At 45.9% G+C, this 26,046-nt stretch overlaps 1 protein-coding gene across 1 annotated transcript in view; it reads left to right on the top strand.

Annotated features, from left to right (window-relative positions):
• Window positions 1-671: 671 nt before the first annotated feature.
• LOC106572463 (nucleolar protein 4-like) overlaps window positions 672-26,046 on the top strand; it is a 60,530-nt gene continuing 35,155 nt past the window's right edge. The window contains exons 1-2 of the mRNA XM_014146673.3: window positions 672-1,401; window positions 23,666-23,821. Of these exons, the coding sequence (XP_014002148.2) occupies window positions 1,060-1,401; window positions 23,666-23,821 (498 nt within the window). The 5' untranslated portion in view covers window positions 672-1,059. The remainder of the gene's footprint in view (window positions 1,402-23,665; window positions 23,822-26,046) is intronic.

Here is a 26,046-nt window from a genome sequence, read left to right as displayed (position 1 = left end):
TGATACTTTACATGCTTGTGCATCTCTCACTGTAGACTATGTGCAATAGTTATAATTTTTGGGTGGGACAGATGGACCATTTATATTTCCTATAGGTCTATAATTCAGTCTTCTGTCCGGACCAGATCTGATATCAGTCTATTTTTGTGAGTGAAGACAAGAGATTGCTTTCTCATGACCACCAAATTAATAGTGTATATTTAACATGTCTTATTCATATTTGAGGAAATTCTTCAAATAATCATAGTTCTTCATTGATGCAGAGGCGTCGTCGGTGTATCGGACATTTTCACTCTACGATTAGGCTGCTGCCTATAATGCACCTTGTAATTTCCCATTCCCTTACAGATAACGCCTTTCAATTAACCTAAGATGCTTGGTTTTACAGGTTGCATTTATATCCTATTGCTTCTTTGAGAATATAATTTCTACGGAACGTCCTATAGGCGGTTCGGGATGGTGCACGCGCAGGTCCCATTCAAACAGGTGGGAAGCAGGGAAACATCCCCGGTGCGCGTGACTGGTTGTGATGATAGGATAGCCTACATGGCTCAATACCGAGTAGCCTAAATGTTTTAGAATTGTTACGGTTTTCACTTGAGCCTGCATCAGGTCGGATGTCTAAAAGTAGTTCATTAGAAAACCACGGTTCAAGGTTTTTCCTTCATCCTTTGTTCTTTATTGTTTAGTGAGCACTGTGTTTTTTTTATCCATATCTCAGCTTCCAGTCAAGAGACCGTTTACGCACAGGTGGGAAATACCCGCTCTATAGGACAGCCCCCTCCCTCAGTTCCTCATCGGAATATGTGAGCAAGTGACATTTTGCCGTTGCGGTTCGGGACAGCAGGCAAAGCGTCTCTGCAAACAGGTGTGCAGCTGCTGCCCGAATCAGTTTCCTACGCCTTTAATCCAGTTTAAGGAAAGGGAGAAAGCCATCCCATTTGCGGAACCATCCTCCTCGACGCGGGACGGGCAGAGGAGGGGGAAACCAGCATTTTAGTAGCCTAGCTATTATAGCCTATTATTTGAAGGGACAAACGGGTTATAAGAGCGAACGCTATGGCAACAAAAAAATCATCATGCACTGATATAACGAAAAGAAGCCAGAGTCCCGTCGTTTTAGAGGCTGAGATGTTCCGTGAATTTCAGGACTGGTGCCTCCGGACATATGGGGACTCGGGTAAAACAAAGACCGTCACCCGGCGAAAATACAACAAAATCATGCAGACATTGTTGCAAAACGAAGAGTCGGACAGCATGTATGTCGACAATAGTCACATCAACGCTAAATTCAAATTCTGGGTGAAGTCGAAAGGGTTTCAGGTCGGGAGCAACATCCTCGGGGAGCACAAGAAAGGAGCGTCAGGGAAGCCCGTCCTATATGTCCCGGTCAAGTCAACGGTAAAGTGTGCGTGTTTGTGTGTGTATGCGCGTGGTCGCATGACAAGTCCCATACCATCAGTTAAACCTAGGCCATTTGATTTCACCACAACCACATGTACCTGTCATAGGCTATTTGATTACAACTTTTCCGTGTTTGGTTTTCCCTCCTCACCCCAACCTATTCACAGACTAACCTATTCCGACTCTCATCCTCTGAACAGAGCACTCATACTCCCAACCCGATCAGTTACCATAGCAACGCCGGTGCATAAAGAGGCAAAATCGCCAGTGTGGGGTATCATTCTGTGCTCGTCTCGCGAATGACTCGGTTAATGTTCTGTTAACGAATCGTTAGCATTATTTTTGTTTTATTAAATGTAACCTTTATTTAACTAGGCAAGTCAGTTAGGAACAAATTGTTATTTACGATGACGGCCTACACCGGCCAAACCCGGACGACGCTGGGCCAATTGTGCGCCGCAGTATGGGACTCCCAATCATGGCCGGTTGTCATACAGCCTGGATTCGAACCAGGGTGTATGTAGCACTGGGATGCAGTGCGTTATGCTACTAAGCAGTATTTATGAGTTGATAGCCCATTCACAAAATAATGATAAAAGTAGGCATATGCCTAGTAGCCTATGTCTGGTCCAGACTCCTGCCATGTAGGACAATTGAGTGAACGCGCATACATTGGGTGCCAGCAGCGTGCCCAAATGGGGGATGTCGGGGTGGTTGGTGTGTCCCTTGGAGGAGGGCATTGTAAGGAAGGTAGAGGTGAGGGTTTATAGATTATCCAAATATTTGATCATGTTCACCTTTACCTCGTATGATAGCATAAATCCACAAAAGCCATCCTATTTTCAATGGGGAGGGCTAATTGCGCTCCACAAGCCTTGAACATCCTAGCCTAAATGTATTGTAACCATTAGCATATGTTTTTTCGTTTGAATGTCTTGAACTAATTGACAAACATACATTTCTATTGACAATATGGTCATGCTATGAAAAGCAAAACTAGCTATAGTTACAGTAGGATATGTGTGCACCCCACCACCTAGCATTGTCCTGTGCAGGATAGATGCGGATCGGTCCACATGCACTCCTTGCGCTGGTACACTACATTGCATGTATTTTTATGACTTATCCCCCTTAGTGCATTTATTCACATTCATCAAACGTTATATTCTGATGTTTGCTTATAAATAGATAACAGTGATATTGCGTTTGTACAGTGTTTGACATGAGCGCAGTAACCGTGCGTATTTGGTCTTTATGAGGGTCTCAGGCAGGAACAAAAGAGTAGGCTATTCAGCATCAGTATAATGGAATCCTCCCCCCATTAAAATTAAAACCACTTCTGTTTAGGATTTAAATTCGAATGATTTCACCATTTGATCATCTCATACAATAGACATTGATTTGGATTTTGTTAATCCTGTGTTAATCTAAGGTGATAATCTAAATGATTTATTTAGGTAGGCTATTTTTAGGGTTGGAGATGGATAGCCATTCTGATACAGTGATTGTCTAGGATGACTGACCAAAGGTTAAGAATACATACACCATTTAGGCACAGTATAGTAGAGCTTTTGTGTGTGTTCAGTGTCAATTGAGATTGCCACCATTTTAAATGATGCCTTCAGGGAATCACACCAACCCCCACCATGGTGTTGGGTCAAGCTCTCCAAGGACCCTTAAGATTAGTGTGAACAAAAGACTCCAGTTACAATATCTACATTGAAATATCAGTACCACTAAGGTGTGGATTAGTCAACCGATTCTTCCTCAGGTGTGTTGCCTGTGTAAATGCATAGCCTTTATTTTTCTGCTTAATTAAACACTTATTTCCAATCGGTTATATTGTTTTCATGTGAAAGCCTCTTGGCAGGTGCATCTAGAGTCTGAGATTTAGTTTTGTTTGTCTTTCTTTTTTTCTGTCTTTGATGATGGAGCGTCACATTACCTTTTGATGATGGAGCGTTACATTACCTTTTGATGATGGAGCGTTACATTACCTTTTGATAATGGAGTGTTACATTACCTTTTGATGATGGAGCGTTACATTACCTTTTGATGATGGAGCGTTACATTACCTTTTGATGATGGAGTGTTACATTACCTTTTGATGATGGAGCGTTACATTACCTTTTGATGATGGAGTGTTACATTACCTTTTGATGATGGAGCGTTACATTACCTTTTGATGATGGAGCGTTACATTACCTTTTGATGATGGAGCGTTACATTACCTTTTGATGATGGAGCGTTACATTACCTTTTGATGATGGAGTGTTACATTACCTTTTGATGATGGAGCGTTACATTACCTTTTGATGATGGAGTGTTACATTACCTTTTTGGTGATGGAGCGTTACATTACCTTTTTGATGATGAAGCGTTACATTACCTTTTTCTTTTGTGTTTGTTATGGATGACGTGATAGATTTTTGAGCGACAACATTTATTACCCACAGGAATCAGTCTACACTTTACGTCATTATGTCATATTATAGTTCTTAAATGTCCCTGTTTTCAACACTTTATCAATCTTACATTGCTTGTGGGCCACAGCCTTTTATTTTGACACAGATTGATGTCCAAGAAACAAACCCAGAAATGGCTAAACTGAAGTCAATCTGTAAGGGCCATGTTTTTAAATGTACAGTAACTTGATCTACAGAAATACAAGGTTGGAGCCTGGGCAGGGAACAATTTTTTTACTCCATGCATGAGTGAGAAGAGCATGCAAATTATATTATAGAGGACTATGTGGGATTTCCAGTCCTACTAAATGAGAGCATTCCTGAATATCACATATGTAATTATTGATGGGAAACAGCAGTGGACTCCCCCATGTCCAGCCCCCACCTGTGCAAAACTTCACAACAAAGAGAAAAACATAAGCAAACACAAGGCAGTAATTACAACATTAATTAAATCATTCATTAAAGTGGGAAGTAGAAAGTCAAATAGTGAAGTTGAGGTGCAACTAGATGCGAGAAAGGTCCATGTGTATCAATGTGAGTGTGGAGGGGGTTTGTGTGTGTTCTCTTGTCTGTCAGCCAGTGGTATGTCATCCTGGACTGTTCCCTTGCTGAGTGGTAGATAGTGTATCAGTCGATTTAACGGTCATGTGCTATCAGTCCTCAGATCTCTCTCTCTTCTTCATTCTCTCGCTCTGTCTGCTTCAGGCCTACGCCATGTGCCACCCAGATAAATACATACAAGATACAGAGAAAAGGTATGCCTAGACCTGCCCTCTCTCTCTCTCTCTCTCTCTCTCCCTCTCTTTCTCGCTCTCTCTCTCTCTGTCTCTTACACACACACACACACACACACACACACACACACACACACACACACACACACACACACACACACACACACACACACACACACACACACACACACACACACACACACACCGACAGAGAGTACAAAACCACAATGCCCAATGCCCCCCAGTATCCCTCCTGTGTGGTGGGGGTGTGTTTCCACAGCGTGTGCGTTGGCGGCCTCTCTGCAGCTGCTCCTGGGGTGTGCCAAGTTTCACTGTGGGGTCTAAATGAGGGGGTGGGGGTGTGGGCGGGGATGGCATGGTGGTGGATGGGCAGAAAGGAACCGGTTTTCAGTTGGTGTAAACACAGAGATCGTTATACAGGATAGCCCATGAGTGGAAGGCAGGAGACAGATACTGACTAAAGGGATTTGTGGATTTAAACAGTTTTGCTGCACGGGCCGGGTGTAATCTTAATTTCAGACAGTTGATGGGATTGTATGGAATCTCTATCTCTTTTTCACACTCTCTGTCTCTGCCTGTATCCCAGTCCTCTTTCTTGCTCTCCTTCTGTATGACTAATGCTGCATTCAAGTCATGTCGGAAACTGAGACATCTCCGACTTGGTTGCTAATTGTAGAACGATGATACCCGAGTTTCCAACTTGGGAAGTTTTAGAATCAACCAATAAGAAGCTCTAGCAAATAACTTACGTTCGTTTTAACTCGGTAGTTCCGAGTTTCCGACATATGTAGTGTTGTGTTGGCTCTTTTGTCGTGATGTGTATTTTGTCCTATATTTTTATTTAATTTATTTTTATTTTTAATCCCAGTCCCTGTCCCCATAGGAGGCCTTTTGCCTTTTGGTAGGCCGTCATTGTAAATAAGAATTTGTTCTTAACTGACATGCCTAGTTAAATAAAGGTTAAATAAAAAACAAAAATGTCGTGAACGCTGCAGAACAGCCAGTGCTTAGAGAATCCAGCAGGCCTCAGTGTGGGGATGCAACTTCGTTTAACTCTCATTATGTCGTGATTAGAGCCCAAGCAGAGAGGAGGTGAATAAAACCATAGATAGACCACGGCACGGTGAGACGCTCTGCAGTCATACACTACTGTAGACATGCACACTGTAGTGGTACATTCACACACCACTATTACTTCATTAATTCACACCGGCCTGTTATTTTGAGTTATTATTATTAGCAGATATAAAATACTCTGCCACCATATATAGTATAGTCTAACACTTATCTAGTTTGCACATATAATCATTTATTCAGCAATAGGTGTGCCCTCCATTTCAAAGAGGAATGTTGTGTTAATTTCTCTTTTGTTGCTCAGAATATGGCAGTGAATTTTTTTTTAATGGATGAGAGCGGTTGCTTTTTGTTGCCATGCCAACAGCAACCTGTAAATATCTCTATCCCTCATTCACAGTCTGGGTTTGGTAGGACTTTCTCACCACACACAGCACAGCCTTAGGCATGGGACTCCATATGTAAGCTACCCGTGTTGAGACTAAGATTGTAGGAAGTGCTGTCATAAAGGGCATAAAGGGTTAATTGACGTCTTAAACGCTCTGTAACCCTGTAACCCAGTGAACTGTAAACCAGTGAATATATTATTGTAACTTAATGAAAGACAACAGAAAGAAAAGGCTGAGCGGTGTTGGAGTTGTGAAGTATGTCCCCCTCTGAGGCAGACATGGACCGGCAATTAAGTACTAAATACTTGTGTTCTGCCATCAAAATGGAGCATGAACATCATCATTATTATCTGATTAATTATTCCACTTCTCCTGAGAGCTCCCCTCTGTTAGAAGGGCACGGAGTCAAAAGAATAGTGCTCCTTTCATTCAACAACATTTGCATTAATGCTAACAGTTTTGCATGTCACAACTCCAGCATAATCTAGCCATTGTTTTATCCCTCCTGTTCAGTCTCTATGGGTTGGCACATGGGTTATTAAGTCTACACCAAATGCTGAATACCTTACCCAAAGCCACCACTTCACTCTCCACCTGGCGAGATGGGGGAGAATTGACCTTAAAGCGGCAATCGGCAGTTGAAACAATAATAAAGCGTTCTCCCCACCCCTGTTTTGGTAAAAAGCTGAGGGTTAGGGCTGGAGAAATGTAACCACTCTCAAATTCATAGACATAACTATGGATGCAAGGATTGGCCATCCACGATATACTGTATATCAAAATTATAGCTTTAACCATGTTTTGAGGCTATATAATGTTTGTTTGCATTTGCTTTGTTTCAAACCTTGGAGTGAAATAAGCGTATTTTTTGGGTTCTGATGGGGAATGACAGTTGAACTAAGCTCATGAAACATTTATAGGTTGATATCATGGGGTGGCAGGTAGCCTAGTGGTTAAAGCGTTGGACTAGTAACCAAAAGGTTGCAAGATCCCCAAGTTGAAAAGGTAAAAATATGTCATTGCCCCTGAACAAGGCAGTTAACCCACTGTTCCTTGGCTGTCATTGAAAATAAGAATTTGTTCTTAACTGACTTGCCTAGTTAAATAAAGGTAAAAAAATATTCTTCAAGAATAAATGGATACATTAATTCAGATGTCCAAAAATGGATGAAGCAGATTGCCCCCTTAATATAAAAAGGACAAGGCATTATAATAAAGACTGCTTTTGATGTCGATGTTTTTGCAACAAGGTCTCTCTCAAACCATATCTCCAAGATACCTACTTTTTTAGGAGTGATTGTGTGCTGTGGTTATTTTAGTGCTTCTTTGGCCATGGGAGAGTGCCTCCAGTGCCTCCTCAATCTGATCCCTATACAGGTCATTTAACACAAAATTAAATATATTGAATATGGACCCTCAGTGTCCCCTAATAAATTATGTGCAAGGTTCCTCTGCTTTGGATGTAGATGACACACATAGACACACAATCTAATCACTTTTTTGTGTGAATGAGGCCTCTTCTAGGACAAGGGAATTCAATAGGTCTACATATTGTAAGCCAATGTGTTCCTAGCCTTTTGATAATATGTTTGTAATTCATCTCTAGTAAGCTGTGCACGGAGTGTGATATCACAGTGGGTTCATATGTGAGTGTGTGTGTTTTTGTGTAAAAATATGTATGTTACTGTGTGTGTGTGTGTCCGTACAAAGGGGGGGGGGGGGGGGTCGTTGATCGCCCTGCTCGGTTTTCCTCCTCTAAGCACCCTCTCTGTTGCCATGGAGAGACAGTTCTTTGCTCCCATAGGAGGAGAAATTAACACAATTTTTAACTGGTCTGGAGGCCTCGCCCCTGTGTGGGAGAGAGTTTGAGCTCTGCTCCAGATCGCAGCACGCACACACACACACACACACACACACACACACACACACACACACACACACACACACACACACACACACACACACACACACACACACACACACACACACACACACACACACAGCCTTACGACTCAGTGTTGAATCTTACTACTACACTCTGCTACTGTAATTTTCTTATGCAGTAGTAGGACCAATATTTAACAAACTACACCAGAGTAACATAAATAGAAAATATATAGTAATTATGTAGTAATAACACAATGATAAAAGGAATGTGTTAGGCCCAGATTGCAGAACGAATGTGTAGTACATTAGAATGTTCCGTTTTGGGGTGGTAACTGGAACATCAACAGAGTCTGGAGAACAGAGTGAGCAAAGGAACAGGGAGAAAAAAGAGAAAGGGAGGAAATAAAGGAGGGTGGCCGGCAGAAAGAGGAGAGGGTGAAGGTACGTATTAAAAAGAGGGTCAAGGAGATTATGTTTTATATCTTTTTCACCCTATTAGGTCGTCCTAGTCCCTTAGCCCCTTCCTCACTGTGGTACCCCCCTTCTACCCCTTCCCCACTGAGGACACTAGGGCTTTCCTATTTATGCGTCCATTACCTTGCTGATGGGTTTACCACGATGAGATGGGACTTTAAAAAAGGTGACCTGTTGACCTCATCCCGTCAGTAGATGATGCCTGGCTATTCTTTAAAAGTGCCTTCCTCACCATCTTAAATAAGCATGCCCCACTCCAAAAATGTAGAACTAGGAATAGATATAGTCCTTGGTTCACTCCAGACCTGTCTGCCCTTGACCAGCACAAAAATATCTTGTGGCATTCTGCATTAGTATCGAATAGCCCCCGTGATATGCAACTTTTCAGGGAAGTTAAGAACAAATATACACAGGCAGTTAGAAAAGCTAAGGCTAGCTTTTTCAAACCGAAATTTGCATCCTGTAGTACTAACTCAAAACAGTTCTGGGACACTGTAAAGTCCATGGAGAATAAGAGCACCTCCTCCCAGCTGCCCACAGCTCTGAGGCTAGGAAACACTGTTACCACCGATAAATCCACTATAATTGAGAATTTCAATAAGCATTTCTCTACGGCTGGCCATGCTTTCCACCTGGCTACCAACCCGCCAAAGCCCCCACCTTTTCTCCTTCACCCAAATCCAGATAGCTGATGTTCTGAAAGAGCTGCAAAATCTGGACACATACAAATCAGCCGGGCTAGACAATCTGGACCCTCTCTTTCTAAAATGATCTGCCGAAATTATTGCAACCTCTATTACTAGCCTGTTCAACCTCTCTTTCGTATCGTCTGATATTCCCAAAGATTGGAAAGCTGCCGCGGTCATCCCCCTCTTCAAAGGGGGTGACACTCTAGATCCAAACTGCTACAGACCTATATCTATCCTACCCTGTCTTTCTAAGGTCTTCGAAAGCCAAGTTAACAAACAGATTACCGACCATTTCGAATCCCACCGTACCTTCTGTCACGTCCTGACCAGTAAAAGAGGTTGTTTGTTATTGTAGTTTGGTCAGGGCGTGGCAGGGGGTGTTTGTTTTATGTGTTTCGGGGTTTTTGGTTTATGTTCTATGTTAGTATATTTCTATGTCCGTGTCTAGTTTTTCTATTTCTATGTTTAGGGTTTTTGTTTGACCTTCAATTGGAGGCAGCTGTTTCTTGTTGCCTCTGATTGGAGGTCCTATTTAGTAGAGTTTTTTCAGCTTGTGTTTGTGGGTGGTTGTTTGCAGTCTAGTGTTTTGTACCTGACGGCACTGTTAAGCTGTCGTTCGTTTCTTGTTTTGTTTTCGTGTTCAATAAAAGTTAAAAATGAGCACTCAACCCGCTGCGCCTTGGTCTACTCCCTTCGACGGCCGTTACACAATCTGGTTTCAGAGCTGGTCATGGGTGCACCTCAGCCACGCTCAAGGTCCTAAACGACATCATAACCGCCATCGATAAGAGACATTACTGAGCAGAAGTATTCATTGACCTGGCCAAGGCTTTCGACTCTGTCAATCACCACATTCTTATTGGCAGACTCGACAGCCTTGGTTTCTCAAATGATTGCCTCGCCTGGTTTACCAACTACTTCTCTGATAGAGTTCAGTGTGTCAAATCGGAGGGCCTGTTGTCCAGACCTCTGGCAGTCTCTATGGGTGTGCCACAGGGTTCAATTCTCGGGCCGACTCTCTTCTCTGTATACATCAATGATGTTGCTCTTGCTGCTGGTGATTCTCTGATCAACCTCGCAGACGACACCATTCTGTATACTTCTGGCCCTTCTTTGGACACTGTGTTAACTAACCTCCATACGAGCTTCAATGCCATACAACTCTCCTTCCGTGGCCTCCAACTGCTCTTAAACGCAAGTAAAACTAAATGCATGCTATTCAATCGATCACTGCCTGCACCTGCTCGCCCGTCCAGCATCACTACTCTGGACGGCTCTGACTTAGAATACGTGGACAACTACAAATACCTGGGTGTCTGGTTTGACTGCAAACTCTTCATCCAGACTCACATTAAGCATCTCCAATCCAGAACTAAATCTAGAATCAGCTTCCTATATCGCAACAAAGCATCCTTCACTCATGCTGCCAAACATACCCTCGTAAAACTGACCATCCTACGATCCTCGACTTCGGTGATGTCATCTATAAAATAGCCTCCAACACTCTACTCAACAAACTGGATGCAGTCTATCACAGTGCCATCCGTTTTGTCACCAAAGCCCCATACACTACCCACCATTGTGACTTGTACGCTCTCGTTGGTTGGCCCTCGCTTCATACTCATCGCCAAACCCACTGGCTACAGGTTATCTACAAGTCTCTGCTAGGTAAAGCCCCGCCTTATCTCAGCTCACTGGTCACCATAGCAGCACCCACTTGTAGCACGTGCTCCAGCAGGTATATCTCACTGGTCACCCCCAAAGCCAATTCCTCCTGTCACGACTTCCGCCGAAGTCGGCTCCTCTTCTTGTTCGGGCGGCGTTCGGCGATCGACGTCACCGGCTTTCTAGCCATCGCCGCTCCATTTTTCTATTATCCATTTGTCTTGTCTTGTTTCCATACACACCTGGTTATCATTTCCCCAATCAATCTACTTGTATTTTAACCCTCTGTTTCCCACCATGTTTTGTGTGTAATTGTTTCATGTTTTTCGTGGTGTTTGATTTACGTGCTTTACTTTGGTTAAGTTCCGTTGTTTTGAGCGCATTTTTATTTTATATAGTGCTCTCATATTTTGGAACTATAATAAAGTGCGCGTGGTTACATTTCGCTTCTCTCCTGCACCTGACTTTGCTTCTCATACACCCGATATTGACACCTCCTTTGGTCGTCTTTCCTTCCAGTTCTCTGCTGCCAATGACTGGAACGAACTGCAAAAATCTCTGAAGCTGGAGACTCATATCTCCCTCACTAGCTTTAAGCACCAGCTGTCAGAGCAGCTCACAGATCACTCCACCTGTACATAGCCCATCTGTAAACAGCCCATCTATCTACCTACCTCATCCCCATACTGTATTTATTTATTTATCTTGCTCATTTGCACCCCAGTATCTCTACTTGCACATTCATCTTCTGCACATCTACCATTCCAGTGTTTAATTGCTATATTGTAATTACTTCGCCACCATTGCCTATTTATTGCCTTAACTTACCTCATTTTCACTCACTGTATATAGACTTTTTCTTTTGTTCTACTGTATTATTGACTGTATGTTTTGTTTATTCCATGTGTAACTCTGTGTTGTTGTATGTGTCGAATTGCTATGCTTTATCTTGGCCAGGTCGCAGTTGCAAATGAGAACTTGTTCTCAACTAGCCTACCTGGTTAAATAAAGGTAAAAAATATATATCATTACAGCTATCTTTTCATGTACTGTAGCCTATTATACCTCATAATTATTAATTAGTTTACACATAAACTACCAGTCAAAAGTTTTAGAACACCTACTCATTCAAAGGTTTTTCTTTATTTTCACTATTTTCTACATTGTAGAATAATAGTGAAGACATCAAAACTATGAAATATCACATATGGAATCATGTAGTAACTGTCAAGGCTCAGGAGCAGACCCAGATGCAGACTGTTGTTAAGGCTTGGTAATTGTGGAGGAGGAATGAGGCGCAGGAACCAGCGAACACAGGGTAGTGGTGTTTTTAATATACACTCACCAAAAAAAAACAAATGTTCCCACACACAGGGGAGAAAATACATGCGGCGTACAACAACGTCGACATGAACACAAGCCGTCACACAAGAAACAATCATTAATCCCGCACGAACAGGAGCGGGCCAGCTAAACTAAATAGCCCCTCTAATGGCTAATTGACCACAGGTGTCACAAAATAAAAAAAAGGGAAAAGCAAAAAGGGAATCGGTGGCAGCTAATAGGCCGGTGACGACGACCGCCGAGCGCCACCCGAGCAGGAGGGGGCGCCACCGTCGGTGGGAATCGTGAAAGTACCCCCCTCCTGACGCGCGGCTCCCGCAGCGCGCCGACACCGGCCTCGAGGTCGACCCGGAGGGCGAGGGGCAGGGCGATCCGGACGGAGGTGGTGGAACTCCCTCAACATAGATGGGTCCAGGACGTCCGCCGCCGGCACCCAGCACCTCTCCTCCGGGCCGTACCCCTCCCAGTCCACGAGGTACTGTAGGCCCCTCGCCCGGCGTCGCGAGTCCAGAATGGCCCTTACGCTGTACACCGGGGACCCCCCGATGTCCAGAGGGGGCGGAGGGACCTCCGGCACCTCATCTTCGTGAAGGGGACCAGCTACCACCGGCCTGAGGAGAGACACATGAAACGAGGGGTTAATACGGTAATAGGAAGGGAGTTGCAACCGATAACACACCTCGTTTATCCTCCTCAGGACTTTGAAGGGCCCCACACACTGCGGCCCCAGCTTCCGGCAGGGCACGCGGAGGGGCAGGTTCCGGGTCGAGAGCCAGACCCTGTCTCCTGGTGCGAACACGGGTGCCTCACTGCGGTGGCGGTCAGCACTCCTCTTCTGCTGCGCACTGGCCTCCTTTAGTGAGTCCTGGACGGCTCTCCAGGTCTCCTTGGAGTGCTGGACCCAGTCCTCCACCGCAGGAGCCTCGGTCTGACTCCGGTGCCATGGTGCCAGGACCGGCTGGTAACCTAACACACACTGAAAGGGTGATATGTTATTCGAGGAGTGGCGAAGTGAGTTCTGGGCTAACTCAGCCCAAGGAATATACCTCGCTCACTCCCCTGGCCGGTCCTGGCAATACGACCTCAGGAACCTGCCCACCTCCTGGTTCACCCTCTCCGCCTGCCCATTGCTCTCGGGGTGATAACCGGAGGTCAAACTGACCGAGACCCCCAGCCGCTCCATAAACGCTCTCCAGACCCTGGATGTGAACTGGGAACCTCGATCAGAGACAATGTCCTCCGGCACCCCGTAGTGCCGGAAGACGTGGGTAAATAGGGCCTCCGCAGTCTGCAGGGCCGTAGGGAGACCGGGCAATGGGAGGAGACGGCAGGACTTAGAGAACCGATCCACAACCACCAGAATCGCCGTGTTCCCCTGAGAGGGGGGAAGATCTGTCAGGAAGTCAATGGACAGGTGCGACCATGGTCGTTGTGGAACGGGGAGGGGCTGTAACTTCCCTCTTGGTAGATGCCTAGGAGCCTTACTCTGGGCACACACCGAACAGGAAGAGACATAGGCCCTCACGTCCTTAGCTAAGGTGGGCCACCAGTACTTCCCCCTTAGACTCCCCACTGTCCTCGCCTCACCAGGATGACCCGCAGTAGGTAGCGTGTGCGCCCACCGAATCAAACGATCACGAACACCGAGCGGCACATACATGCGCCCCACGGGCACCTGCGCAGGCGCAGGTTCCAACACCAATGCCCGCTCGATGTCCGCGTCCACCTCCCATACCACAGGTGCCACCAGCCTAGACGCTGGAATGATGGGAGTTGGATCGATGGGCCGGTCCTCCGTGTCATAGAGACGGGACAGCGCGTCGGCCTTAGTATTTAGGGAACCCGGTCTATAGGAGATGGTAAACCTAAACCGGGCGAAGAACATGGCCCACCTCGCCTGACGTGGATTCAGTCTCCTCGCTGCCCGGATGTACTCCAGGTTTCGGTGGTCGGTCCAGATGAGAAAGGGGTGTTTAGCCCCCTCAAGCCAGTGCCGCCACACCCTCAAAGCTTTAACCACTGCTAGCAACTCCCTGTCCCCCACATCGTAGTTACGCTCCGCCGAACTGAGCTTCTTCGAAAAGAAAGCGCAGGGGCGGAGTTTCAATGGCGCACCCGAGCGCTGTGATAGCACGGCACCCACCCCAGCCTCGGATGCGTCCACCTCCACTACGAACGCTAAAGACGGGTCCGGGTGCGCCAACACGGGTGCATCGGTGAACAGCGTCTTCAATTTCTTGAAGGCTCCGTCCGCCTCCGTCGACCATCGCAAACGCACCGGCCCCCCCTTCAGCAGTGAGGTAATGGGAGCCGCTACCTGGCCAAAACCCCGGATAAACCTCCGGTAGTAATTGGCAAAGCCTAAAAACCGCTGCACCTCCTTCACCGTGGTTGGAGTCGGCCAATTACGCACGGCCTTAACGCGGTCACACTCCATCACCACCCCCGTGGTGGAAATGCGATAACCCAGAAAGGAGACGGCTCGTTTGGAAAACTCACACTTCTCAGCCTTAACGTATAGGTCATGCTTCAGCAGTCTACCAAGCACCTTGCGCACCAGGGACACATGCGCGGAGCGGGTGGCGGAATATATCAGAATGTCATCGATATATACAATCACGCCCTGCCCGTGCAGGTCCCTGAGAATCTCGTCAACAAAGGGTTGAAAGACGGCTGGAGCATTTTTCAACCCATACGGCATGACGAGGTACTCATAATGGCCCGATGTGGTACTAAAGGCGGTTTTCCACTCGTCTCCCTTCTTGATACGCACCAGGTTATACGCGCTCCTGAGATCCAGTTTTGTGAAGAACTGCGCTCCGTGAAATGATTCCACCGCCGTAGCGATGAGAGGTAGTGGGTAACTAAACCCCACCGTAATAGCGTTTAGACCTCGGTAATCAATGCACGGACGCAGACCTCCCTCCTTTTTCTTCACAAAAAAGAAACTCGAGGAAGCGGGTGAGATGGAGGGCCGAATGTACCCTGTCCCAGGGATTCCGTGACATATGTCTCCATAGCAGCCGTCTCCTCCTGTGACAAGGGGTACACGTGACTCCTGGGAAGCGCAGCGTTAACCTGGAGATCTATCGCACAATCCCCCTGTCGATGAGGTGGTAATTTAGTCGCCCTCTTTTTACAAAAAGCGATCGCCAAATCGGCGTATTCGGGGGGAATGCGCACGGTGGACACCTGGTCTGGACTCTCCACCGACGTGGCACCTATGGAAACTCCTAGACACCTACCTGAACACTCCTCTGACCACCCCTGGAGAACCCCCTGTTTCCACGAAATACGGGGGTTGTGACCAGCCAGCCAGGGGACCCCCAGCACCACCGGAAACGCAGGCGAGTCAATAAGGAAAAAACTAATGCGTTCCTTATGATTCCCCAGCGTTACCATGTCCAGTGGCACCGTAGACTCCCTGACTAGCCCTGACCCTAATGGTCGGCTATCTAGGGAGTGCACGGGGAAAGGAGAATCTATCGGCACCCGCGGAATGCCCAGCTTAATGGCAAGTCCACGGTCCATAAAATTCCCAGCTGCGCCTGAATCGACTAGCGCCCTATGCTGGGAAGAGGGAAAAAATTTAGTAAACAAAACAGGTAAAAACACATGACCAACAGGGGGTTCTGGGTGAATCTGGTGCTGACTCACCTGAGGTAACCGAGAAGTGTTCTGCCTACCATCTCGACTCCCAGACTGGCTCCTCCGGCACCGGTCGGCCGTGTGTCCTCTCCGACCACAGCTGGTGCAGGAGGAGCCACCTCCTCCGGTGCCCCTTGGCACGGCCCCCCCTACCTCCATAGGGGTAGGGGCGGGGGTGCACGGGGGTGGAACGGGCAGGACCCTCTCCGAACGCCCGCGGGCAGCCAGCAAGTTGTCCAGTCGTATGGACATATCTATCAGTTCGTCCAGGGACAGAGCTGTGTCCCGACAGGCCAGCTCCCTGCGGACGTCCGCCCGGAGACTGCAGCGGTAGTGGTCTATGAGGGCCCTGTCGTTCCACCCCGCCCCAGCAGCCAAGGTCCTGAAGTCCAGCGCGAAGTCCTGGGCACTCCTCGTCTCCTGCCTGAGGTGGAACAGCCGTTCACCCGCCGCTCTTCCTTCCGGAGGGTGGTCGAACACGGCCCGAAAGTGGCGGGTGAACTCCGGGTAGTGGTCCCTCGCCGAGTCTGGACCGTTCCAGACCGCATTAGCCCACTCCAGAGCTCTGCCCGTCAGGCAGGAAACGAGGGCACTCATGCTCTCCTCCCCCGTGGGAGCAGGTCTAACGGTGGCCAGGTACAGCTCAAGCTGGAGCAAAAACCCCTGGCACCCAGCCGCCGCCCCATCGTACTCCCTCGGGAGCGCCAGACGAAGCGCGCCAGAGCCAGACGTCATGGGAGGCGAAGATGGCTGTATCGGGGCAGGTGGAGGTGGAGAGAGGATACCACTTCTCTCCCATCTGTCCATCCTCTCCATCATCTGGTCCATTGCCGATCCGATGCAATGGAGGACTGTCGTGTGGTGGAGTACGCGTTCCTCCATCGAGGGCAGAGGAGTGGCCGCTGCTCCCGCTGATTCCATGCCTTCTATCGTGGTGCGGGATTCTGTTAAGGCTTGGTAATTGTGGAGGAGGAATGAGGCGCAGGAACCAGCGAACACAGGGTAGTGGTGTTTTTAATATACACTCACCAAAAAAAAACAAATGTTCCCACACACAGGGGAGAAAATACATGCGGCGTACAACAACGTCGACATGAACACAAGCCGTCACACAAGAAACAATCATTAATCCCGCACGAACAGGAGCGGGCCAGCTAAACTAAATAGCCCCTCTAATGGCTAATTGACCACAGGTGTCACAAAATAAAAAAAAGGGAAAAGCAAAAAGGGAATCGGTGGCAGCTAATAGGCCGGTGACGACGACCGCCGAGCGCCACCCGAGCAGGAGGGGGCGCCACCGTCGGTGGGAATCGTGACAACTGTTTTGAAGTAACAAAAGTTTCTTACAAAAACAGGGCAAACGACAGGTCAAGGGCAGGCAGAGGTCAGTAATCCAGAGCAGTGTCCAAAAGGTACAGAATGGCAGGCTTAAGGTCAGGGCAGGCACAGGTCAGTAATCCAGGGAGGTGTGACAAGGTACAGAACGGCAGGTGGGCTCAGGGTCAGGGCAGGCAGAATGGTCAAAAACAGGAAAACTAGAAAAGAGGAACTAGAGAAAGACAGGAGCAAGGGAAAATCACTGGTAGGCTCTACGAAAGAAAACGAACTGGCAACAGACAAAGAGAGGTATAAATTTACTGGGGATAATGGGGAAGATGGGCAACACCTGGAGGGGGGTGGAGACAATCACAAAGACAGGTGAAACAGATCAAGGTGTGACAGTAACCAAAAAAGTCGTAAACAAATCAAAATAGATGTAATATTTGAGATTCAAATAGCCACCCTTTGCCTTGATGACAGCTTTGCACACTCTTGGCATTTTCTCAACCAGCTTCATGAGGCAGTCACCTGGAATGGATTTCAATTAACAGGTGTGCCTTCTTAAAAGTTAATTTGTGGAATTTCTTTCCTTCTTAATGCATTTGAGCCAATCAGTTGTGTTGTGACAAGGTAGGGGGAGTATACAGAAGATAGCCCTATTTGGTAAAAGACCAAGTCCATATTATGACAAGGACAGCTCAAATAAGCAAAGAGAAACGACAGTCCATCATTACTTTAAGACATGAACGTCAGTCAATACGGAACATTTCAAGAACTTTGAAAGTTTCTTCAAGTGCAGTTGCAAAAAATATCAAGCGCTATGATGAAACTGGATCTTATGAGTACCGCCACAGGAATAGAAGACCCAGAGTTAACTGTTGTGGAGTTCATTAGAGTTACCAGCCTCAGAAATTGCAGCCCAAATAAATGCTTCACAGAGTTCAAGTAACAGACACATCTCAACATCAACTGTTCAGAGGAGACTGTGTGAATCAGGCCTTCATGGTCAAATTGCTGCAAAGAAGTCACTATTAAAGGACACCAATAATAAGAAGAGACTTGCTTGGGCCAAGAAACATGAGCAATGGACATTAAACCTGTGGAAATTTGTCCTTTGATCTGAAGTCAAAATTTGAGATTTTTGCTTCCAACCGCCATGTCTTAGTGAGACGCGGTGTGGGTGAACGGGTGATCTCTGCATGTGTATTTCCCACTGTAAAGCATGAAGGAGGAGGTGCTATGGTGTGGGGGTGTTTTGCTGGTGACATTGTCTGTGATTTATTTAGAATTCAAGGCACAGTTAACCAGTATGGCTACCACAGCATTCTGCAGCGATACGCAATCCCATCTGGTTTGGGCTTAGTGGGACTATCATTTGTTTTTCAACAGGACAATGACCCAACACACCTCCAGGCTGTGCAAGGGCTATTTGACCAAGAAGGAGAGTGATGGAGTGCTGCATCAGAAGACCTGGCCTCCATAATCCCCCAACCTCAACCAATTTGAGATGGTTTGGGATGAGTCGGACAGCAGAGTGAAGGATAAGCAGCCAACAAGTGCTCAGCATATGTGGGAACTCCTTCGAGACTGTTGGAAAAGCATTCCAGGTGAAGCTGGTTGAGAGAATGCCAAGAGTGTGCAAAGCTGTCATCAAGGCAAAGGGTGGCTATTTGAAGAATCTCAAATAAAAATATAAAACACTTCTTTGGTTACTACATGATTCCATATGTGTTATTTCCAAGTTTTGATGTCTTCACTATTATTCTACATTGTAGAAAATAGTAAAAGTAATAAAAACCCTTGAATGAGTAGGTGTTCTAAAACTTTGACTGGTAGTGTAGCTTTACTGTACCTGTACTATTGCTGCTGGCGGTATTTGAGACAACATATAACTGTAAATCCTATGATGTATGTGGTGTGATGGCTGTAGGGCTTTATATGTTTGCTCTCCCTACTCCATTGAGGATAAAGTGCCCTTTCCATTTTAAATGTTTGCTGTGTTTTTCTCCCTTCCTCTCTCCACTGGCCTGTCTGTGTGACCCAGCTGCCTCCAGCCCCCCCCCCCCCCCCGACTTGTCTGTGTGCAGGACCGCTCTCTCCTCTTCCCCCGCTCTCTCCTCTCCTCCTGCTCTCTCCTCTCCTCTCACTGTGGAGGGGGGGTCCGATTCAGCCCCTCCAGTCTCCTAGCAACAGAGCTGTTTGGAGCGGGACAGGGAGAGGAGAGAGAGAGATAGGAGGGGATGGGGAGAGCAAAGTCCTATGGGATTAGAAAGATGGGGAGAAAGAGAAAGGGGAAGAATGAGAGAGAGAGAGAGAGAGTTGGAGTTGAGTTTTGATAGGTTTATGTGGTGATGGTGATTAGGGCTGCTGACATGTCTTCCTCCTGTAAAACGCTGTGATGCTGATGAGAACACATAGTTACACAACCATTCAACAGCTGGTCTCCTCCAGCAACGCAACATACACCTTGTGGACTATGCTGAATAAACAGACAGAGGAGCATTTAAAAACACAAACATGAGCATGCGCAAACGCACACAGACACAGACACAGACACAGACACACACACACACACACACACACACACACACACACACACACACACACACACACACACACACACACACACACACACACACACACACACACACACACACACACACACACACACACACACACACACACACACACACACACACACACACCGCACACGCAAACCTTCAAAGGGATCCAAAATCTTTTAGCCAAATGGATGGCTGTATTGACTCTGGGTTGATTCCTGCCAAGGGTGATGGAATCTTTGCTGTACCACAGTTCACTCAAAAAGGAGGAGGCATAAGAGGCAACAACAGCTATAGGAATCTTGGTTAGTGAGATATAAAGTGTTGCTGTGTTAGAGGACAATAGCAGATCTAACACTGGTAGATGTCCAAGTATGTGCAGTACAAAAGCATCCTAGGTTGGATTACTATTTTGGAGAGAATGCAAAAAAATGATGTACTGGCTCACTCACTATTTTTGTCCTGAATAATGATGATGTCATCAGGAAAATGAGACTGGAGTGATGATGATCAGGATTGTTAGCATTATCATTAGGCTATTACATTTAGAACATGCTGACAGGGAAGGAGAGTGGCGAGAGAGAGAGGAGTGGGGCCGGATTAAAACAAACCTGCTCTGGGAGCTGGTTTTAGTTGCCATGGCAACGATCATTACCTTGCACTTGGGAGAGCAGGAGCAAGGAGAAGGGGAAGAAAGAATGAACGGGACAGAGGGAGCGAGGAGGAGAAGGACACAGTTGGAGGAGGAAGAGAGAAAGAAACGTCAGATAGCAGGAACAGGATAGAAATGCCAAAGGAGAGAAAAATTGTGAGATTCCTCAGTGATGCCAGAGAACTTTCTGAGCTCTGGACCGTCGTCCGGGAACACTAGAACACATCCCCTGACATCTCACAGCTAGTCATAAAGCAAAGCTTTTGGAACCTACATTTGTTCTGTCTACCAGGCACTCAACTAGATGCATATAATATTCCATTATTTTGTTTCACTGACCTCAGCTTCTATTCAGAGCTATAAACCATGCACATAAGCCTCAGTTCACATGTTCTTTTGTTTACATAAAACTAATTTCTCGTGGAAATAATACACCAGATAAACCTCAACAAGGAAGTCATAAAGAATAGAGACAAATGTAACAATGAAATACAGAAAAGTTGAGGGAGAAAAGGAGAGAGAGAAAACCCAGCGGTGACCACGCGAAAGAAAGCCCATGTGGTAGGTAGGCTATTAAGCAGAGAGGCCGCTGTCATAGCGATGTGAGTTCCAACCACACCTGCCCGAGAGAGAGATTGTGGCAGTTTCTATGGTTACGGGGTCAGCTACATGGGAAGCAGGGTAGCTGCTGGGGGCTGGCTGTAGGAGTAGCTTTCTGCATTGGACAGGACTAGAGGTGGTGTTATTTTTAAACACTGACTGCAGGGATGAGGTGGTGTTGGTGGTGCCCATCAAATGAAGCCCCAGACATCTCTCTCTCTCTCTCTCTCTCTCTCTCTCTCTCTCTCTCTCTCTCTCTCTCTCTCTCTCTCTCTCTCTGCAGTGGAGCAATCTCAGAGTGTGTGTAACAGAGAAAGAGACTGACTCTGCAGGGGTGAAGAAGCTCTGCTAAGGGGAAGCTAATCTGGCAGCTAATTCCCTAAACACAAAGTAAATCAGTGCCCACCGCAGTACACTAGACCCAGCGCTATCCCCAGTCCCAGCAGTGCTCTGGACAGTGGGTGGGTGATGATACCAAGAGCCAGAAGCAGCAGCCCGGATCAGTGACATCTGTCAGGAAACACTCTGTTAGGCTAGCCCCAGACACAGACAGGCACCCAGCCCGTAGAGCTGGGATCTACATTGACACAGACAGTAGCACTGGACATCTCAGGAGAGCTGACCCAGTGGTGATTTTTCCTGCACCCTGTTTGAGTTGCTCCATATTCTTCTCTCCTGTGTGCTGATCCATATTACTCTGCTGAATCATACTCACTGTTCTCAGTGCTTGAATAAGAAAGCCATCTTGTTAACATTCACACTACGAGCCCTGCATCAGCTAATAGCCTTGGGGGTTAGGATATTTTCCGATTTTCATGACTATTATGTTTCAGATATATTTTTCCATATAGAACCGATACACACACGTGCATGTGTAAAGGACGTCACGCTGCTTGCTTAGTGAGGACACTTCCTCCCGATTGGGCCCATAGTTGGTGCGAACTCGGGACCTCTGCTTTGCTAGCACACTTAACCGCCCTCCTGAAGTGTCTTACCAGTCGGCGCCACATTAAGGGCTAGCTATTCGCTGTCACAAGTGGGGACACTTCAGGCTGAGGAGTGAGTTTCACACATCCCAATGTGCTCCATTCACCCCTTAAACTTACTCAGTAGCGACCCCATCGTTGAGCTGAGCGCAACTGTAGATTTGGGTCACGGCACCACTGTAAAGGACGACAAGCTGCGAGTACCATTTCCTCCCAAGTTGGACCGTACCTGATGTGAAATTGTGACCTCTGCCTTGCTAGCACATGTGACCGCCCTCCTAAAGCCTCTTACCATTCGGCGCCACACTAAAAGCTAGCTATTTGTTGTCGCTAGTGGGGACACTTCCGGCTGAGGAAAGAGTTTCACACATCCCCATGTGGTATACATGCATGCGCTCACACACACCCTTACAAAAAAAAAACACATGATGAAATCACATTAAACATTAAACATTAAACATATCACATGAAAAATAAAAAAAAATCTATATCATATGAGTGACACAGAGGGAGGCGTTTTATTTAATCATGTTATCATTTAAAAAAAATCACTGATTACATTTTTTGGGGCAACCATTTAGATTTTATTTGTTCGCGCATTTCGAAATTAGTTCCTTGAAATTTTTTGGTTTTGCTATCAATATTTTGGGTTTTATGTTTTGCTTTAAATATCATTATTTTTGTTTGCAATAGTATGAATTTTGTTCTCGGCTTCAGAAGTAACTCACTCACTAGAAGATTGCACCATATAATAACACTATTACTCTATTTAAGGTGTTTAAGGTGTTTAAAGCGGAAATCCTTAATTGAAACAATAACAAAGTGTTTTCCCCACCACAGTTTCAGTAAAAATCTGAGGGATGAGACTGGAGAAATGTCCTGCTCTCAATCAGTAGACTACACTACTGATGCGAGGGCTGTCCATGATATCAAAATTATAGTTTTAACCATGTTTTTAGGCTATACAGTGGTTGTTTACATCTACTTTGTTTCAAACATTGGAATCAAACATTTTATATTTTGGGTTCTGATGGGATACAACATTTGAATTAAGCGCAAGAGGCATTTATACGTTATATTCTTCAAGAATCAACGGGTACATATCATTAATTTATATGGATATAGCAACTAAGGATTACCCCTTTGACAGGCAGTGACCTTGATACAGCCAAACTATGTCGCCATTTGCACATGATCCATTAACCTACCCCCCCAAAAATGTATTCTGTCGACTGTTAAGCAAATGTCCCGCAAAATCGTTGCCTTGGCCCACATTTGGGCTTTTTAGATGTGGTCAACTTAATTTCACCAGTGGAACATTGCTACTGTTAACACCATCTTTTCACATATACAGAGAATAACATTATTTCAACCAAACATGTGAATCTGCAATTCCACATGTCAAAGTGAGATTTTTTCCACAGTTGGAGTTTTCTTACATGTAAAACGGCAAATTTGATTTTCACATTTTCAACTGAAATTCACATGTGAGGTGAAAACATGTTATTCTCCTCATGTGAAAAGTGGTGTTAACATGTGAACATGTGAAACTGCTAATTTGACATGTGCTTTTTTGTAAGGACACACACACACACACACACACACACACACACACACACACACACACACACACACACACACACACACACACACACCACACACACACACACACACACACACACACACACACACACACAGGTCTCAGTTTCCTCAGGCAGGGTACTGAATGTTTCCCTCTCTGTCTTACAGTGTGCAGATGCAGGCTCGGCCCAGGACAGCTTGTCCCTGAAGAGGGTGGCAGTGGTGGAGGACTTCTTCGACATCATCTATGCCATGCATGTGGAGATGGGTGCCGACCCTGGTAGAGCACCTAAACACGCTGGCCAGAAGAAGACCTACAAAGCGGTAAGAAGCTGTCCCGCAAGTGATTTATTTTGTCCCTCCAAAGTTTTTAGAAGAAAAAAAATCTCTCTCTATATATATATATATCCTTCTGGGGGGGGATTTTAGTTTTTGGTAAAAAATACTAAAACCACCCAGTATTCTGCTAAGAATGAGTTTCATTTAGGAAATCTGTTCACCAAGTATTCACACAAATGAAAAATGAGGCATGTGATCGTGTCTCAGTGTAATCAAGGTATGAAATTATTGTTATTTTCAAATACAATCTGTTTGGGGCTTAGTTGTGGTCAATTTGCAGTGTACAAATTATTATAATTATGATCTGTCCCCCTCATCCTCTGCTCTGACCGAAATCGGCCCACGGCTGAATCTAGTTGCCTACCCCTGCTAAATACTGTACTAAAACATATTCTTCCTATTCTCTTAGAGACTGCCACATAAAATAGACATTTTATAGACTGACTATTTCTTATTCATAGCATCAGTAGCTACTAAGGCAAAAAGGCATCCTCAACAGGAGACAAAAGTAAAATCTATATATACCACATAATCAACAGCATATGCATTCCTAGGTTAAATTGTTCTATGGTGTATCTGTATTCACCCAGCCCTAGTGTATTCACCCAGTGTATTCAGCATCTAGTTAGGTCTGAGATGCCATGTCTGTGTCTGCAGCTGGGGGGTCTTTGTCTGTGTTGTGAGATAGTTTTTTGGGAAGCATGGCTGTTACACCCCCCAGGGACCAGGGCCTTTTCTCCCTCGCGCCTCTCGCCCCTGCCCCGTAGAGAGGTCCTGTCATGTCTCATAGTACGTACCCTTTTGAGAAGGCACTGAGCGCCATTGGGGCATAATATGAAGCTGTCACTGTGGCCTTCTGGGAAGTGCAGATTCCTCTGGGTGGCCTTTCCTTCTCCTCTGCCTCTGGGGGAGGGAGAGAGGGGGGTAAGCTGGGCACCCCTGCTGCCTCGCCATGGTCACATGAAGGTCGCCTTGTTTAGCAGGGAAATGCCAGGGGGAGCAGAGAAGCAGAGATAAACAGGGAAGGGAGCTAGAGCGTGAGAGAGGGAAATATACAGGCAGGTCTGAAATTATTGGCACCCTTGATAAAGATGAGCAAAAAACACTGTATAATATAAATAATACAAATACTGAGCTATGTTGTATGCTACAAAAAGTGGGAAATTATATTATTTTATACTAATACAATTGCTCAGAGAAAGAGATTTAGTTTAACAAGTAATAAAAACAATCTGAATAAGATAGGGGTTAAAATGATTGGCACCCCTGTTTTCAATAACCCAGCACACTCCTCTTGAGAGGATAAAGACACTGAGCCTTTTACAAAAATGTGTTATGAGATTGGAGAACACATTGGGAGGGATCTTAGACCATTCCTCCATACAGAATCTTCCCAAATCCTTGATATCCTTTGTCTGCGCTTATGGACTGCCCTCTTCAATTCAAACCACAGGTTTTCAAGTCTGGACACTGAGATGTCCATTGCAAAATGTTGATTTTGTGGTCTATTAATCATTTCTTTGTGGATTTTGATGCGTCTTTGGGGTTATTGTTTTTCTGGAAGATCCACCTGTGGCGAATTTTCAGCATCCTGGCAGAGGCAAGCAGGTTTTTGGCTAAAATGTCCTGGCACTTGGTTCAGTTCATGATGCCGTTGACGTTAACAAGGGCCTCAAGACCAGTGGAAGCAAAATAACCCCATAGCATCAAAGATCCATCACCAAATTTTACAGTAGTTATGAGGTACTTTTCTGCATATGCTTCTGTTTTTCGATGCCAAACCCTCCATTTATGTGCGTGGCCAAAGAGATCTATTTTCATGTCATCTGACCATAGCATCGCCTGGAGTTTGCTAAATGGCACTTGGTGTGCTATGGTCAGATTACATGAAAAATATAGCTCTTTGGCCACACACACCAGTACCTCATACCTACACTGTACTGTAAAATGTGGTGTTGGGTCTTTGGGGATATTTTGTTCCACTGGTCTTGAGGCCCTTGTTTTTTTATTACTTGTTAAACAAAACCTCTTTATCTGAGCAATTGCATTAGTATAAAATAAATAATGTTGCCAATCATTTTGAACCTGACTGTATATGAGTCAGCTGCACCTGAGAGACAAAATGAGGAGGAGAAAGGCCCCAGCTCTGACTCCAGTCTGATATATCAAACCAGAAATACTGTGCATTTGGAAAGTATTCAGACCCCTTC

This window comes from Salmo salar, chromosome 15, assembly GCF_965601325.2.
Source record: "Salmo salar chromosome 15, fSalSal1, whole genome shotgun sequence".
NCBI lineage: Eukaryota > Metazoa > Chordata > Actinopteri > Salmoniformes > Salmonidae > Salmo > Salmo salar.
This window is presented reverse-complemented; position numbering and strand designations above follow the sequence as displayed.